The following is a 16,693-nucleotide window of genomic DNA, read 5'->3' on the forward strand; positions in this document are numbered from 1 at the left end:
TACTTGAGTGTATATGCATCAGGTTCAGATTTACGGGTTTGAGCGAGTGGAGTGTTGAATGAATATATAGAGTGTTTGGTCTTTCTCAATTCCATCCCATAGAGATTTCAGGGTTTTAGTGTAAAATGCGACATTTTTTAGATCTCATCTTGTTGACGCGTTTGAAAATACTATAAGTCTTTTCCTTGTACTGGACTTGGCCTATACTCAACTATCATATGAGTGGTGTCCAAGGAACCCGTCAACCCGCCCATACCCAACCGGCAGCCACCCGATTTGACAACACCGGTAGTCGGACACGGGTTCCAATGTCCCTAAACTCGACTCCAGCCAGTTGGTTTGCGGGTCTCCTCTTTCAAAACTCGTGAAACTTGACCCGCCCAAAATTTTCAATTATTCCAAAGAGTTTTCAAACTTTTCGGACCAAATCAACAAGATCTCGTCAAGATCTAGTTTAGATCTGATGAGATCTCGTCGTTATCCGACGAAATCTAGGCCAGATCTCGATGGATCCAGCTTAGTATCGACCAGATCTCGACAGATCCGACCAAATATTGGTGCCGGTGATGAAACCCGAAACCGACCTGATACAAACCGAAACTAACGAGACCCGAACTGGCAAATCCGACGAGATCTTTTGGGTCAGTATCGAGTTACAAATTTTGCCACCCGAATATTTCAGGTTGGGCACAAACCTGACCCGTAAACAGCCCTATGAATCACACCTAGGTAGGAACCCCAATCACAAAAATTGATGAAAAAAAAAATGTTCTCTAACATCATGTGAGTGAAACAAAAATACAAATTTAATCTCTTTCCTTATATCTGATTTTAGGTGACATGTTTTCTTGTGGCTAAGGTAAACGTATAGAGTGTCAAAGACATCTCGACAGTGTAAGCCTATACGATCCACAACTACCGAAACATCACCTTACCAAGCTCTTGCACATTCTGTCCGACTTCTAACATCAAATGGACCAAGATTGTGGAAATCTATCCAATGGAGCCAAATCCAACCTATTTTTTCTGAATTACATCGTTGTTACTTGACACACATGGAAGAAGAGAGAAGGCAGTGAAGATGATTATCACGTCTAAGATATTTTCCAAACAAGTTGGAAGTGATTATATGTACACAACGTACTTTGGGGCAATCATGTATGCACAAGAACGTCTACTGGTATTGCATGGCAACTCTCCAAAAAGTTTTTTTTTTTTTTTTTAAGAGAAGATCATACTATTAGAATGAGAATTAGTTAAAGCCGCGTCCCAGCCTCAAAGTTCAAGTTGGGCTTTGTTTGATCTCTCTTCTCTATTCGTTACCCTTTTTTTTTTTTTGGCTGGGAATTCGTTGCCTTTATCTTGGTTGTAAAAAAGTACAATAACAACTTCAAGGCTTGGAATCTACTTTGACTAACTGTTAATCTAATCTTGACTATCTTCTTCACAAAAAGGAAACACTACAGACATACACAATGTACAAAAACAAGAAAAAACGAAATACATCAACATGATACAGTAGCTTGTTAAAAAAAAAAAAAAGATACAGTAGCATCACAAAATACATCTGTGGCCTATGCAACTCTTTCACTCAACATCTGCCTTTTCCTATGATTGCTGTCAACATGCCAGCCTGAGAAGTGCTTCTCATGTAATCTTTACCAATCAAATCCAGAAAATAGTCGAAGATACCCCAAATCCAATCAATGTCTCAACCAAAAGACCATGGAAAACTCCAATCTCCTCCTTTCACTTCATGAGATGCCTGTGTCCATATAGGGTAAAAAAAAGTGAAGTTTATTGATTAGGATAAACTTACACTGCTAGTGGAACTGGTCTGGTTGAAAGACAGCTGATGGTGGCCACTGAAGTTGGCCGCTCAAGTCAGCACAATGCACATGTTCACTATATATATCTATATATATATGAAGTCATTTTAGTGACAAATCATGTGATTTCTCTTTGGAAAAACATGGCAATATGTGTAGCAGCGCTTGACCTTCTACATTTTAAACTCATGGGACTGTAAGAAATCTAACAACTCAGCAAAGGAATAAGAATACTGACAAGATACAGGGCTCAATCTCTACCAATGGAAGGCTTCTAATTATTATTTTGTATTTTTCGAAATTGTCAGATTTTGGTTTCCTTTGCTTCAGGAGGTTGTGGGGTTTTATTGGTCAAAATAGAGTCCTAGTAGTAGGATAATTATTTGGAAAATATGATAAATTTCTCTTTAGAGTTTTTCCTTGTTCTGGTGAACTACTGAACTCAATCGATTCAAGGTTTTATGGCTTCTACATCACTTTCTGTCATCAATGGTAAAAATTTTGACAAGTTTGGAGGGGGAAAAATGAAGAGAAAGATCACCTATTGATATTTCCACCGGGCCACATCCTGGATTGTATATAGCAGTCAATGTATGTACACCAAAAAAAAAAAGATGATGAATTCAGAGGTTATCACATCATCCAACCAGAGCTTGTGGTCGTGGCCTTGACCTCATGATTGTCTCATCACTGTGCTTGATCCATTCTGAGAGTCTCCATGGCTTCTGCCACTTCCATTTGAACTGTACTAGCCACTGATGGTGACTTCTCTTCCACCTCCAGAGTCTGCCAGCTTGTCCTACAGCTGCTAGTTTCTTCATTGACAATTGTCCCATAGGTACCATCTGCAGCCACAACTCTCTACTTAATCAAACAGGAGGGTGACAATCCAAACAGCAGCATGAGGCAAGGGACTTACCTTTCGTGTCTGGTCTACAAATGTTGCTGACTCCTTAACTGATCCATTAACAATTCCAGGTGTGAACTTCAGTTGCTTTGGTGCTGGAAGAGACATTGGAGACAAGGGGCCACTCATATCATCCGCAAAGTGTTTCAATGAAGTGCGTGAATTTCCCTGTTGAGTTCCATTCAGAAGTGTCACAATATTTGATTGGAGAGGAACTTTCTAATATAGAGACTCAAGATCTATTCCTTTATAATTCAAACCAATTTATGATTTTTACTCAAGGAAAAAAGGACAGGTAACAGGTCATATTTTAGAAAATATGGCCAGCTAAAGTTATACTGTATTTCAATATTCTAGATTTGCATTCATGTATATTACAAATTAGGGGTTCCAAATTTATCGCGCAATCTTTAGAACAAGAACAAAGGCTATAGATTATAATACAGGTTAAGCAGATAGTCTCACCGAAGCTGATGAACACAAGGCAATTGCAACAGCTTGTTCCCTCATTTTTTGCTCCTTTATGAGTTCTTTTCTCTGTGCTTCACTTTGTTGTAGCAGAGATACAAGATCTTTCAGCTGCTCTTTCATTTCCTTAATCTCCACATTCTTTTCCCACAACTGGCACCTGGTGAAATATGAGTTTTATGGTCAGCACTTAAAACATGAAATCACAATTCTTGCCCTATCATAAAGGAAAGCATTATTGTGTCTACCTGATGTAGCAAACAGGCAAACCCAACCACAGAAACCAAAATTACAGTCAAGGAAAAAAACAAAGAGAACTCAATTGAAACCAAAATTTTAAAAATTACTTATCATTCAGAACCCAACAAAAATTGTGTGTAACAATTCTTCAAGTATGTGAGTGACAGAAAATAGAGTAGCTATGGGAGCTCCAAAAGGAGAGAGATATGGCTTTGCACCAGCAAAAGACTCTGAAACATTCAAAAGAAAGGAGAGATTAAAATCTCCTTCTTTGACTGAAGACACAGAAAATGGCTTTTTCAAAGTTCAACTGGAGAAGCAGGACCAGTGCATCAAACCCCAGAAAGCTGGAATCAATCATCCTATAATATATATATTAATTTTATAGAAGAATAATAAAAAAACTAAATTTTTATAATCAAAACATAGTCAGGATCAGAGTATCTACCCATATACTGCTATTCAACAAAAGGGAAAACAAGTCGTCTACCACCAGATTTGAAAAACAAATGCCATCCCAGTTTTCATTGATATCCTTGGATGTCCATAGTTATCAATGGAACTCAACAGCATAACATTGAAGGCAGGAGGAAACATTTTATTAAGTCTTGAAGAGGAATCTCTCATTCTTTTTCTCCAAAGATCATAGAATGGGGAGGGCTAAGTTAAAAGGGAATACAAATTTCAAGAATGCAAAACCCAATAAATATATTAAAGTCATTTTCATCCATTTAAAACTCACTCAACATTATTTTCATGCTTGTTTCTCCGTATTTGCAAACTTCATCTAACGAAATATGGCAAAACTAATACCAGTGGTTGGATCAAGCAGGAATGGATTTGTTGTGGTCATCGAAAAGTTTATAACGGGCTTTTGGTATATAGTATAGCCTATTAGCTCCAATATGCTTTGTACCAAAATGTGTTTTATGTTGACTTTATTGCTAGATATAGAGGCCACAGTACTATTAAACTTTTTGCTAGGTTGTATAAGCACCTTGCTTCCGCAGCAGAATTAAACATATAGTGAAGCAAGTTCTTAGCATCTCCCATTGAGCGTAAGTGGTTCCAACGTCCACGACCAATTGAGGCACGATCCCTTTCTTCTGCCTCTGTAAGTTGTGAAGCCATTGCCACAATTGCATTTGAAGTCATGTTCAGCATATTCTCCAGAGAAGCTATCCTTGCCATTCTTGCATTTGGTGACATGGATAACAGTCTAATTGGTTCAAAAACAAAACAATGTTAGAAGAATTGCTCCATTATAGTGACCAAAGATACTAGTAATTCCATATAATCTAATATAATATTATACATACATTGAAACATATACATAGTAACCAATCATGACAAGTGTTGGAGGGAGGAGGAAATTAAGGAAATAATGCCATAGTTATAAACCTGGAATATCCACTCTTCTCTCTTGGGGGACTTGGCCCATTAGAAGAAAACTGATCCACTTGTTTCATTATGGCCAACTCTTCTGCCAGTGCAGCTTGTCTAACAATGATCCCAATGAAATAGCCAATTTAAGACATTCAAGAAAGCTCAATATACAGCAAATATGAAAGAAACAAAGTGTTGGATACATACACTTGGCTTTGCTTTTCATATTCAAAACGAACTTCATGCACATTCACCATGACTTCCAACTCATGATCAAGCCACCTTTGCAAAGATTTTTCATTTCCCTAGAGATGAAATTCATATTAAAATGGTCTAATGTGAACTTTTATAGTAGATGAATATTAATTGAAGTCAGGAATGGGTTATATTTCTGGCCGTGGGTCAAGTTTAAATTGTCCAAACTGTTGGTAATCATGTTAAAAAGAATGTCCAATTCAAACCCTGTTAGAATCAACTGAAACCAACCTTCCAAGTTATACATACATGTCAATTTTATATATGTTTGACTACTAATAGATCATTCTGAAAACATGAATTCCGCTGGTTTCACATTGATCATAACTGGTTTTGCTAGGAGCCCAACACAACCATAAGCAGTCCATGAACATGTTGCTGGGATTGGAATAGATGTTGCCGGGATTGGAATAGATGTTGCCAATTCATTAATTGCCTTATTTGGTACAGATCATTTACCTGTCCAGTCTGTGTATGTCCGTTGGATGTCACTGAAAGATGCAACAAAAGATTAGGGAGTGAAAGTATATAACAATAGAATAATTCCAAGAAAACTATATACCTGAGTGGTCACGTGCAGCAGGCTTACGAGCTTCCAACAACCCTTTCAGCCGTTTGGTTGCCATAGCAGCCTCTTCTGTCTTTCTCTGAAGAACCTGTGGAAAAAATTATAATGACCATAAATACTAATAGCCATACCATAAGGATCAGCATAAGAAGAGAATAAAATGATATCCTACATATACAATAAACGCAAACAAGCAAGCTTGAATTTAAGGGTTTCTTTAACGAATAGAATGATTAGTTTGAGTCTGCTTCAATGGAGGAATCTTTCTTCATTTTCACAGATGCCTCACTCTTCAATGGATGAACCTTTTGACCCTCCAAATTCATCTGTATGGTGGTGGTAATTTCTGTAATATTTTTTAAAAGATTTTATTACATTATAATTCTACTGTGCTTAAGTCTGCTCTTATTTAAATTGCCTCCTTTTTCCTCTTCTTGCTGGAATTTTTTCTTTTTAAGTTTCTGGATCTTCTGCTTTAACAAAGTTAATGTTTAAATACTAGCCATAACCCATCAAAATTCTTTTACTGTATTTTATCTAATTTAGCAAATTGTTATATTCTTTCAACTGAATATTTATCTTGGGAGTCCATAAAAGGAGATAGGGATCTAATAGAGTATAGTTTCTTTGTTATTATTCTTTACCTAACTTTTGTTTACTAAATTTATGCTGATAGCAACCTAAATGTATACACGTTATTGTTTGGGAGAGCTTATTTTCATTGGCTTAGGGCGCTTAAAAAATAAGCTGGACAAAAGTACAACGAAACCTAGAAAAGGTAAAACTTGTACATAAGCCAAATAAGCTGGAAAAAAGTTATTTCAAATGAGCATTACTCTACCAAGCACGGAGAGAGTGAGAGTCAGGTCCAGAGTTAGGTTGCATTAAGGTGTTCCAACAGCTTCACAAAAATAGCCATAATAAAATCCTTACCATTTTCTGGCGCTGATTCAGAGCTTCGAGTTTATGTCGTTCATACTCATTTCTCCTTCCCTCTTTCCTTAGCTGCTTGAGAACAAATTTATAATAAAAAAAATTGCAGTAAATAACACAATTACACAAACAAAACACATAGGTTTCAATATATTAAGGATGACGAAAGTAAAGAATCATCATAAGGTAGTAAGAACTAAGAAGAGTCAAAATCATGGTTAAAAGTAACAATTATGTGGCAAGCTTCAATCCATTGAAAATCCAAACAGAGGGAATTTTTTTTTTTAAAATAAAGAATTAAAGTTCAAAACAAGTTCCAAGAAGCATGATAACACTCTAAAACATGAAAAATGTTTAATGAGATGCAAAATAATGAATAGAGACCAATGTTCTCCACACACCTCGTACCTCAACAACATAAAATCATAAGAAAGCAATAAAGTGCTTGACATTGGTACAAATTTTCTGCTTCAGCATTGAGGTTTCTAAAATCTAAAGTCTGAAGATTTAGAAATATTAGCTTTTTAGAAGTACGTTTAAATGAGGAGACAGAAATATTGGTACGTTTCTGATTCCCTGTGTAGCTTATAAAATAAACATTTAGGTTTCTTTTAATATATTGAAACTTAATTGGATTCTGTTTCAGTTCCCTTGAACTTAAAACCCCAGTCATTTCAAAAGGAATATAAGCATAACAACTCTGAACACGGTAACTCCATACATGCACTGAAAGCACATTCTAAAACTCCACACCATTTGCAACAAAAATATTAATAAAGATGGGCTTCAACTGAAAGTCAAGCATTGGGCATAAACTGAATGCATATCCAGTGGCTTGTGGCAAACTACAATGTAATCAATGAAACACAATATTTCCAAGGTACCGGTACTTGTAGATTTGATGGTAAGAATGTAACTCAATAAATTTTCTCAGTAAAAATAGAAAATGAAGAACCTGAAGCAATTCCTTCTCACGAGAAGCCTTCCATTGTCGAAATTGTTCTGACTCTTGTTTTATCTTATGCTGCAACTGAACCTAGAATATGAATGTGGAACAAGAAGGATGGATCCAAAAATGTGAGACACTGTAATGTTGGATTTGTGAATATAAACTAGAATAAGCACTAAAATGAGAACCAACTTTCTGAGCCTTTATATACTGTATTTCAGCTTGCAGGCGCTTTGCTGCTTCATCACTTTTTTGTTTTTGCTTCAAGAGTTGGACCTGGCTTTCTTGTTTCTTCTTAAGATCTAAAATCTGAAATTCATTACAGAAAGTTAAGACATTAATCAAGAATCCTAGTTTACGGAAACAGAACAATATTAACTTATGAAAGTCTTGAAAAATAATCAAGAATTTACTAAAAAGAATGACATTTATATTTGTCATTTTGTAACCTGTGCTTCAAGCCCTTTTAGTTTTTGAGCGTGATTATCTTGCATTTTGTGTGTGTGCCCATCAGAATTGGCAGCAAGATTCTCAACTTCTGCCAACAAACGATCCCTTTCTTGCTGTATTTATGCAATTGAACATCAGCCATCAAAGTAAAAGCATATTGATTCTCAAAAAAAAAAAAAAGTAAAAGCATATTAGGCAGTGATAATTTAAGAATTATCTTTTCAACCTGCACAATTCTTTTTTCTTCCTCAAGTTCTGTGATTTTCTTCCCAAAGTGCTGCTTGAGTGCTTCAGTATCAATGCCACCAAAAAGCTTCATCTCACACTGCACAAAAGTAAGCATAAATTAAAGATTAATAAAGGTGTTTGAAAATACTAACAAGCCACCAATTTGATGCCGTGCTTATATCCTAGAATATAGTGCAGTCAATACATATGGAATCTACATATATGCCCATGGCTGCCAAATTAAACTGCTATGTGATGAAATCATCGGACCAACTAACTCCTGCCAAAAAAAAGGGGTTAAAGTGGCTTCTTCAAATAAGGTAAAAAAAAAATGAAACCTTAACTAAAATTGCATTCCCAAGCCCATTTTTCTTTTTCCTTTTTGGATATCTCAATAAAAAGGGGAACATTTGTGCCCCAAATAAACAACTGAGAATTATTTGAGTGGCCAAGAAGTAATCATTAAATTGGTTACAATTACAATCTTAAATCTTTTTTTCAGGAAGGAGCAAGACAGCCAGAGAGATGCAATGCAGAATGCATCTAATACCACAAGATGTTGCCTCCATATGACATTAGTTTAGTATTTCCTCTTTGTCACCACTTACACTTCATTTAAGAGTTTATAACAGAATGGAATGTATTTAAGTAATGGAAAGGAAAGTAAAAGAAATGAATGAAATGGAATTAAGTAATCGTGGTTGGATGTTTTAAATAAAGGAACAGAAAGGAATTGATGAAATGTATATATACTCAAACTTCATTAGGTCCAAGAACAGATATATTATTTAAATTGTTAAGAATTCCCTTTCAAACCTCTAATTTATATACGTATATTAATATGCATGAAACAAGGCAAATAATGAAACCTCTTTCTGCTCCAAACGTTTGTTCAATTCATTTAACTCTTTGTCCATTGTATCTTGCAGAAGTGCATGCTCCCACTCTTTAGTTACTTCATCAAATTCCCTGGGACTTTCACCTGTATAAATGAGAGTAAAGTGCCAAACTTTGAAGAATTGGACTAGCAAACCAAAACATGATTTATGTAACAGAAGAAATCTCAGATAGATTGGCCCCACCAACAGATGGTGCCATTCCCCAACCTCACCCACTCAAAGACTCTATGTATTATTGTATTATACTGTGTAGAATAAAGTGCAAGGGTTTTCCTTTTATATAGGCAGACAATGTGTGCTTTACAAGTAATATAAGTGCAGTAAAAGAAACCTAGAACAGTGGGCTCTTATATTCTAACATATATAATAGGCATAGTTTAAAATAAAATGACCACAATTCACTGTAATCCATCTTATATCTGCAGGTGCAGTGCATTGAAGAAAATTCAAGCTCATCAACGTCATTTTTCTAAAATGTCCCAAACTATGCAGCAAAATGAGTGAAAGACCTGTTCTAGTTTTACAATTTCATAAGAGGGAAGCTAGTTACTAATAAATTAAATGGTCATCCATTGTATATCTAAGTATGCAGTGCATTGAAGACTATTTAAGCCTGTAACCAAACACTCTTCTAAATGGTTCAAACTATACAACAAAATGAGTGGATCACCTGATATGGTTTCAACAATCTGATAATCAGATGAGTCTATGCTCTGAAAGCCCCTCTTAAGTCCATCACTTTTTGTAAAACCGAAGTGGCCTTCCTGATAAATAAACACCCAAGTGATATAAGTATTAATGCAACAATTTTACTCAACTACGTAACTGAAGGAATAGAATAAATATAAATACACCCATATTGTACTGACACTAAGAAAACCACAGACATTCCACTCCATATAAGTATGGAAAGGAAAACTAACCTTGGATAAAATAAGAAAAAGCAAAGAAGAGGATAACGAATTAGAGTTTCTAATAACATACTTGATCATCTATTACATCATGCTGTATGACACCACATCTACTGCGGTATTCATGAAGTTCTCGACAAAGATCCCCATTGGTAGCCTCAAGCCAAGCAATCCGGTCCCTGAGAACCTATATAACCACACAAAAAAAGAAGACATTTTGCCACCAAGACTATTCAATATATCTTCGTGAATATATAGTGCACTAACTGCTAAAATCAAACAACATTTGTATTCTTTATAAAACAAGTACCTGCACTTCATCTGATGGTGCTCCTCCCCCACGAGCACCAAGCTCTGCCTGTAAGTTCATTAGCTGCTGCCGCATCTTTTGCATCTCATTGGATATTAAATCTCTATTAACCTGCAGGGGAAAAAGAGGATTTAATTAATACAACAAACTTACAACAGGCCCTAATACACCAAAAAGGCAGAATGCATGGAACTTGAAACCAGAAAAAGCTTCGTTATCTGCATCTAGCAGGAAGTGAGGGTATCAAGTACAAAATGAGTCATAACAAAATAATGCAACAAACTTACAACAGGCTTATTTTGAATATTGCGGGCACGATTCGCATATTTGAGTGTGTTAAGACTTTCCTCAGCATTGATGTCAGCAGGACTGACGCATGCTGGAAGAAGAATCACAATTAAAACAAATTAGAGAAGAATGAAAATATTTCCAATTTCAATAAAAGAAGCAATTCAGTTCAAAAGATCTAAAGTCCAACACCTCCCCACTTCCACACACATGATACAACTTCCAAAAAGACTCAAAAACATTAAGTGAAGAACACCTAAAAAGAAAGAAGGAAAAGGCAAATGGGGGAGGGGAGCTCCACCCTGTTTCTGTATCTTCTAGAGAGAATGAGAACATATCACATTTGAGAAAGGATGTTCTTAACAAGCAAGATTGAGCTACCAAAACAAAAGGTTGAAAATGAATAACACCTTGTTCAAAAGGAATTAACCAAAGAAAGTAAATACTTTTTCTGTCAGAATATTGCTTCCATTGATTAAAATGAAAACTAGGAGTAAGCAAAAAATCCAAAGTAAGGAGAAGAAAACTCAGTTCTATTTAATTGTTTTGCAAGGCAAATCTTGAATATATCTTATCTCTTTGTGTGTGTGTGTAACTATTTCTAGTATAATTGTAATCCCTGGACCAAAGTTCTTGAACAATTAAACAATCACTTGGAGGTTACCTATCATGACAGTCTTGCTGTTTCCACCAAGTGAATCCTGCCAACATGCATAAAAGAACCTCAATCAGAAAATTATCATAGAAGAAGAAAAAAAGTAAAAACCAAGCAAAAACTGAAACATTGTTCTTAATACTATATAAATCCCAATAGAATAAAGTAGTCATAATGCTATTTATTTGTAAGAAAAACAAATACACTTATTTGTGAATCCTAGATATTAGGGTTAAAAGCAATATCTTTAAAATCACTATCAACTGATGTCCTTAACAAGCTATCTCAAAACTCAGCAAATCCCAGCCTTGATAAGGTGATAAGTATTAAAACCTAACTTAACTATATCAGGAAAGTATTGGTGAATCACTACTAAAAACAGATTAAGAATTTATCAAGCCTAGTGGTCAACAGAAACCAGGAATCTGTCTCTACCTAATTCTAACTTAAGTTTTACAGTGTTGCATTTAACATATGCAGAAAATTGTTATATTTTCCTTGGTTGAAAAAACATTTCAATGAGAAAGATAGAGGTTGATATAGACCACCAGAAATTCAGATCATTTTTCCATCTCAACACCATCATTTGGAACTTATGAGTTAACTGATAGTTCTATACAAATTTATATACCAGACATAACATTAATCCAACCTGCAACAGTCGAGTTAGTTTGCTGTCTCGGTAAGGGACATGCACACCCTCTTTCCGCTTTTTCTCATCCCCTAATGCACTAATGACATTACCAAGTGCAAGAAGTCCCTTATTTATGTGTATACCTGTTCACAGAAATAAAACAGAGAAATTTTATTTCATTATGATTATAAATAAAAGACAATAGGAATATATCAATAAGCAGTTTTACTAACCTTCTTTCAAACGAAGACCATCAGAACCTGTTCTTTTAGCGCGTTCAGATCCAGCAAGATCTACCAGATGGAGCTTTGCACAAAAATATTCTTCACCCATATCCTCCTCCGGGAAGTCACAGCCAGGAACATCTGAATGGATTTTGCGCATCTGCTCCAATGTGATTGTGAAGATAGCATGTGACCGACTAGTACAAATACGCAAATGGAAACCACATGCCATTAGATTATGAGATTTACTCATAAGGCATAACCATGAAATTAGCATTTCCTAGCATTCAAATGTATCACTTCAATCAAAACTTTCTAAAAAAAAATTATGGCGAAGATCACATTTTAGAAACAAAAATTTGATGAGCAAAAGTTTCACACACACTACTAAAAATAACCAGCCTCAAGATCATTATTGGATGTCTTTCACTTAATATTCATACTTTTTCAAACAAAGAATTGCACCTGAAATTCGGAAGCTAAAAATACTCTGAATGTGTAATATGAACTAATTGCATCATTGTCAATGATACTAAGAAGTTCACTTAGTAACAATGTCACATTCACAAAACTATAATGAAATACCTTCAACCCAGCTCTACAATGAGTGATTAGTGGAAAATTGAATGTTTCAGTGTTTACGCATACCCATGCAAAAATGGTCTCATACGCTAGCATATAATTATAAGTAGGCAGAAAAGACAAAATTTTACCTGGACTGGTTGTTCATATTTGTACTCCCAGTTGCCCTGCTTAAAGATCCTTGCTCCAGGCAAGTGGCCATTTCCTGTAATGTACTAACAGCAATTTCAGTTGATCCTGCTAGTGTTATAACTCCATTTGAGGTTTCACGAATTTGAATTGGCTGCCTCCCAGTAACAGAAACTTTTCCAGTATGCCCATTAGCAGTCTCTAATTTGCTAATAGATACAGAATCCAGCAAGTCCATTACTTCTTCCTTCAGGATCTTCATATTCAAACATTGTAATTAGTATCATAGTAAGAATATAATAAACTGCAGGAATCAATAAAAAGAAATGGATAGCCTGCCCACCATATCACACTTGCAAATGCATGCACTGTTTCAAAGTGGATTCCTTAAAAGAACCCATGTAAACAGCCATGTCAATAGACATATTGTAACATATTATCTCATTGATCACATTTAAAAATAAAAAATGCTCAAGAATTTGTCCCTGTTTTACTTCTTTTGGGCCATTGAATATGCATTGAAGACAGAAATCAGTAGCTTCAGAAAGAATTAAGGTGTTCTAAATCATATGACTGAGGAAATATCTTGGTATTAAGCAGACAATGAATCATATAATGAAAATACCTCGATGAAAGAAACATGCAACTGGAATTCTGTTTGATGCTTCAATATTTCAATCTTGTTGAATAGTGAATTCATAACTTGTGGAATCAGTCCTGTCGGACAACCGTCCTTGAAGCTAGTCCCCATGGTATATGTTTTCCCAGATCCTGTCTGCAGCATACATATGCATCAATACCCAATAGAAAATGAGACTGCATGAGAGATATTGTTCTGCTCAAAATTTTTTTTTTTTTTTGGGATAGGATAGACATTACCTGACCATAGGCCAGTACAGTAGCATTATATCCTTGGAATAAACCATCAACAAGTGGAGCAATGCATTCTTCAAACATGGCAGATGAAGGAGATCCACCGTTTCCATAGATATGATCAAATGTAAAGGAATGAGAGCCAATCTGTAACTGCTCCACAGTAAAAACTAAGATCACATTCCCAGCAACTTAGACAGTAAAGAAAATTTTGTTGGAACTATCAACATAAAAATATTCCACGTAATTGCAAGAAGACATAGGCATAGGTTCATCTAGAATCATGAGGCATTTAAACCACAAAAATGTGACTTAGCAATTTACATTTTCAAATTGACTCATTACATCAGCACACATTTTCACAAACTGAAATTGCTCTTTATGATAAAAAAAATTTCGAAGATGCCCGTATCTCACATGACACAATATCAACTCACAAACAACAACAATAAAGCCTTAGTCCCAATTTTTTTGGGGTTGGCTATGGATCTCAATAGATTAGTCAAGATTGACCATGTATTCTTTTCCTCCATTCTATTCAATCCAAAATAACAGTCTATGTTACTTCTTTAATTGACATTTTTTTTAACTACCTCTAATAATGTTATGTTTGGTCTTCCTCTACCATTTTTCATTCCCTCAAGGGCCTCAACTTGAATCAACTCACTTTTTCTTACAAATGCATTCATCGCTCTTCTTTGAACATGACCAAACCATCTAAAACAACTCTCTCGTTTTTTCATCAATAGGGGGTCACCCCTATTATTAAGTGGATTTCCTCATTTCAAAGTCTTTTTTTCTTTCTTTCTTTCTTATTTGCTCTAGGAAAAAAAAAAGGCAGGAGGGTGACCAGTCCATGGAAGACCTTACTTGGGTGTGACAATAGTAGCAACTACTCGTTGATGAACCAATGCCTCACACAAAATCAATATACATGCCTCATACCTCACTTTAAAAAACTGCTGGTTTTGTTTAGTTAAGCAGCTCGGTCCGGATTTAGCATTCATGGCAATGAGCCCGATACAAATAGGCAGAAAGTATTAAAGACTATATCCAACTACGCGGACATTTGAGCACACTCAGATTTGTCAAAGAAACAAACGTAGACATACAGTAGATTAATGAAGGAACTGGTCAAAGAGCACAGTAGTATTCTTTCAATATTCTAAGTCTAAGCTATCACCCAAAAAAAAAACCAGTACAGAGTACAGACCACTAAACACTCACTATTAACCAAAAATGCAAGTAGAAAACACCTAGAATTCATCCACTTCTGCGCGAAAAAAAAAGAACAAAATTATAAATAGTTTTTTTACCTTTTAGGTTAAAAAAACAAAACCCATTATAGAAACAAAACAGCTCCAACTTCGAAGCTCAATAATAACCCAAAATGCAGTGAAGAGTACCTGAGGTTTCCCGGGTGTGATAGTAACACATTCTTTACAACCTTGAAGGCGCTCATCGGAAATGAGGGGCCGTATGTGAACAGCAACCTTAACACTACAATTCTCAGATGCTTCCATGCGTCGTTGGTTTCACTTCAAAGAAATGAGGAACAGAAAGAGAACAAAACAGAAGAGAGGTGGGTAGAGTAGCTAGCAAATGTTAATTCAGTTAGGAATTTGGTCTGATCATTTGGGAGATTGATTGAGACGAAGAGGACAATGATATAGCAACAAGGTGAATGTTGTGGAATATCTAGCTAGGTAGTGGTGGTAATGGAGGTTGTTAAGAGGTTGTTTGAACTTTGAATAAAAAGCAACAACAACAACAACAACGAACGATTAGTAACAGCAGGCAGGCAGAGAAAGCGCTAACTGTAACTGCAACTGAGACCACAACAACAACAACAACAACTACTGCTTTTACCAAATATATATTTGTTTTTTTGATGAGGTTTCCTTGTTCTACAATCTTTCAGTCACTCTCTCTGTCTGTTTGCTTTCTTTGTTTCTTACTCACTCTCTCTCTCTCTCTCTCTCTCTGTGACTGACTGGCTGACTCAAAAAGGCCACGGCGGTGTGTGTTATTGTTGCTGGCAAGTTGGAACACTTCGCTTTCTTAGATTTTTACAATTTTGCCCTCTCAGCTGTTCTTCAAGCTTAGCTGGCAATGGCATCCTATATAGACCTTGACTCTCTGTTTAATAAACTATGGGAACAATGGGGGTTTTTTTTGGCCAATTGCTATGCTCCAATCTCCCACGTCCAACACCTGCTTCCTTTATTCTGGAAAGAACCAAAAAACGCCCGCTTCTTTTTTCGGGAAAATGCCTCTGTACCGCGCTAGAGTCTAGACACCTGTTTTTCTTTTTCTCTGCTTTACCAAATTATAAAAATATTTTTATGCAATATTATTACTCTAAAGAGCCTCAAAGAAAAAGTGTATCAAGAATTTTCCCAAGGTGTCTCATGAGATCTTTTACCAATGAGACCTACATGTCATTGAAACATAGATTTCATGAAAACCGTTTCATACAATAATTTTCTCAACTTCTAATGACATGTATAAGAGATTAACAAAAGCTTCATTATTTTTATTATAATTGTTTAATTGATATGTTGTGATTGATGTTAATAAAAATTATGTCAATGATATGATTCTAAGTACATCTTATTGTAAAAATTTGTTGTGTTCACCAATACTATTAACCTATACTAAAGTTTGGTCTTCTCACATTATAATCTTGAAGTAATAATAATTAATAGCATAACTTATTTAAAACTTTGTCAAAAAAAAAATTATTCAAATCTTTCAAGAATGTGATTAGAAGAGCACAGGTATATTTCTTAAAAGAATATAGTTCATTGTGGAATAGCTTAAATTTATTGGCTATTTTCATGTGCAAGATTCCAATGGCATGAAATATGGCATACCTGTTAAGAATATAAAAAAAAAAAAAAAAAAAAAAGAAGGTAATCTAACAATGTTTATTTTTTAAAATTAATTCCATTAAAAGTTATTTAATGGTGTAA

The 16,693-nt window shown here is 35.3% G+C and overlaps 1 protein-coding gene across 3 annotated transcripts; it reads right to left on the reverse strand.

Moving 5' to 3' along the window:
• Positions 1-1,397: 1,397 nt before the first annotated feature.
• On the reverse strand, positions 1,398-15,934 carry LOC115995069 (kinesin-like protein KIN-4A). 3 transcript variants are annotated; one of them, XR_004093300.1, is made up of 26 exons: positions 15,125-15,924; positions 13,725-13,871; positions 13,471-13,620; positions 12,848-13,101; positions 12,144-12,331; positions 11,929-12,053; positions 11,286-11,322; positions 10,621-10,712; positions 10,334-10,444; positions 10,097-10,210; positions 9,783-9,876; positions 9,083-9,195; positions 8,212-8,310; positions 7,985-8,098; positions 7,728-7,844; positions 7,542-7,622; positions 6,587-6,658; positions 5,648-5,741; positions 5,545-5,576; positions 5,038-5,135; positions 4,846-4,944; positions 4,442-4,663; positions 3,202-3,364; positions 2,749-2,904; positions 2,371-2,674; positions 1,398-1,765 (listed from the first exon to the last, which is right to left on the reverse strand). XR_004093300.1 is itself a non-coding variant. In XM_031119486.1 (25 exons), the coding sequence occupies exons 1-25, from the start codon at positions 15,239-15,241 to the stop codon at positions 2,468-2,470; spliced, it is 3,096 nt and encodes a 1,031-aa protein (XP_030975346.1). In that variant the 5' UTR covers positions 15,242-15,924; the 3' UTR covers positions 1,398-2,467. The 3 variants fall into 3 exon arrangements, 2 of the variants coding, with proteins under 2 accessions (XP_030975346.1, XP_030975347.1); XM_031119486.1 differs by having other exon boundaries at positions 1,398-2,674; XM_031119487.1 differs by lacking the exon at positions 1,398-1,765 and having other exon boundaries at positions 2,517-2,690; positions 15,125-15,934.
• Between the last annotated feature and the right edge of the window lie 759 nt (positions 15,935-16,693).

Source organism: Quercus lobata, chromosome 6 (genome assembly GCF_001633185.2).
Source record: "Quercus lobata isolate SW786 chromosome 6, ValleyOak3.0 Primary Assembly, whole genome shotgun sequence".
Classification (NCBI taxonomy): domain Eukaryota; kingdom Viridiplantae; phylum Streptophyta; class Magnoliopsida; order Fagales; family Fagaceae; genus Quercus; species Quercus lobata.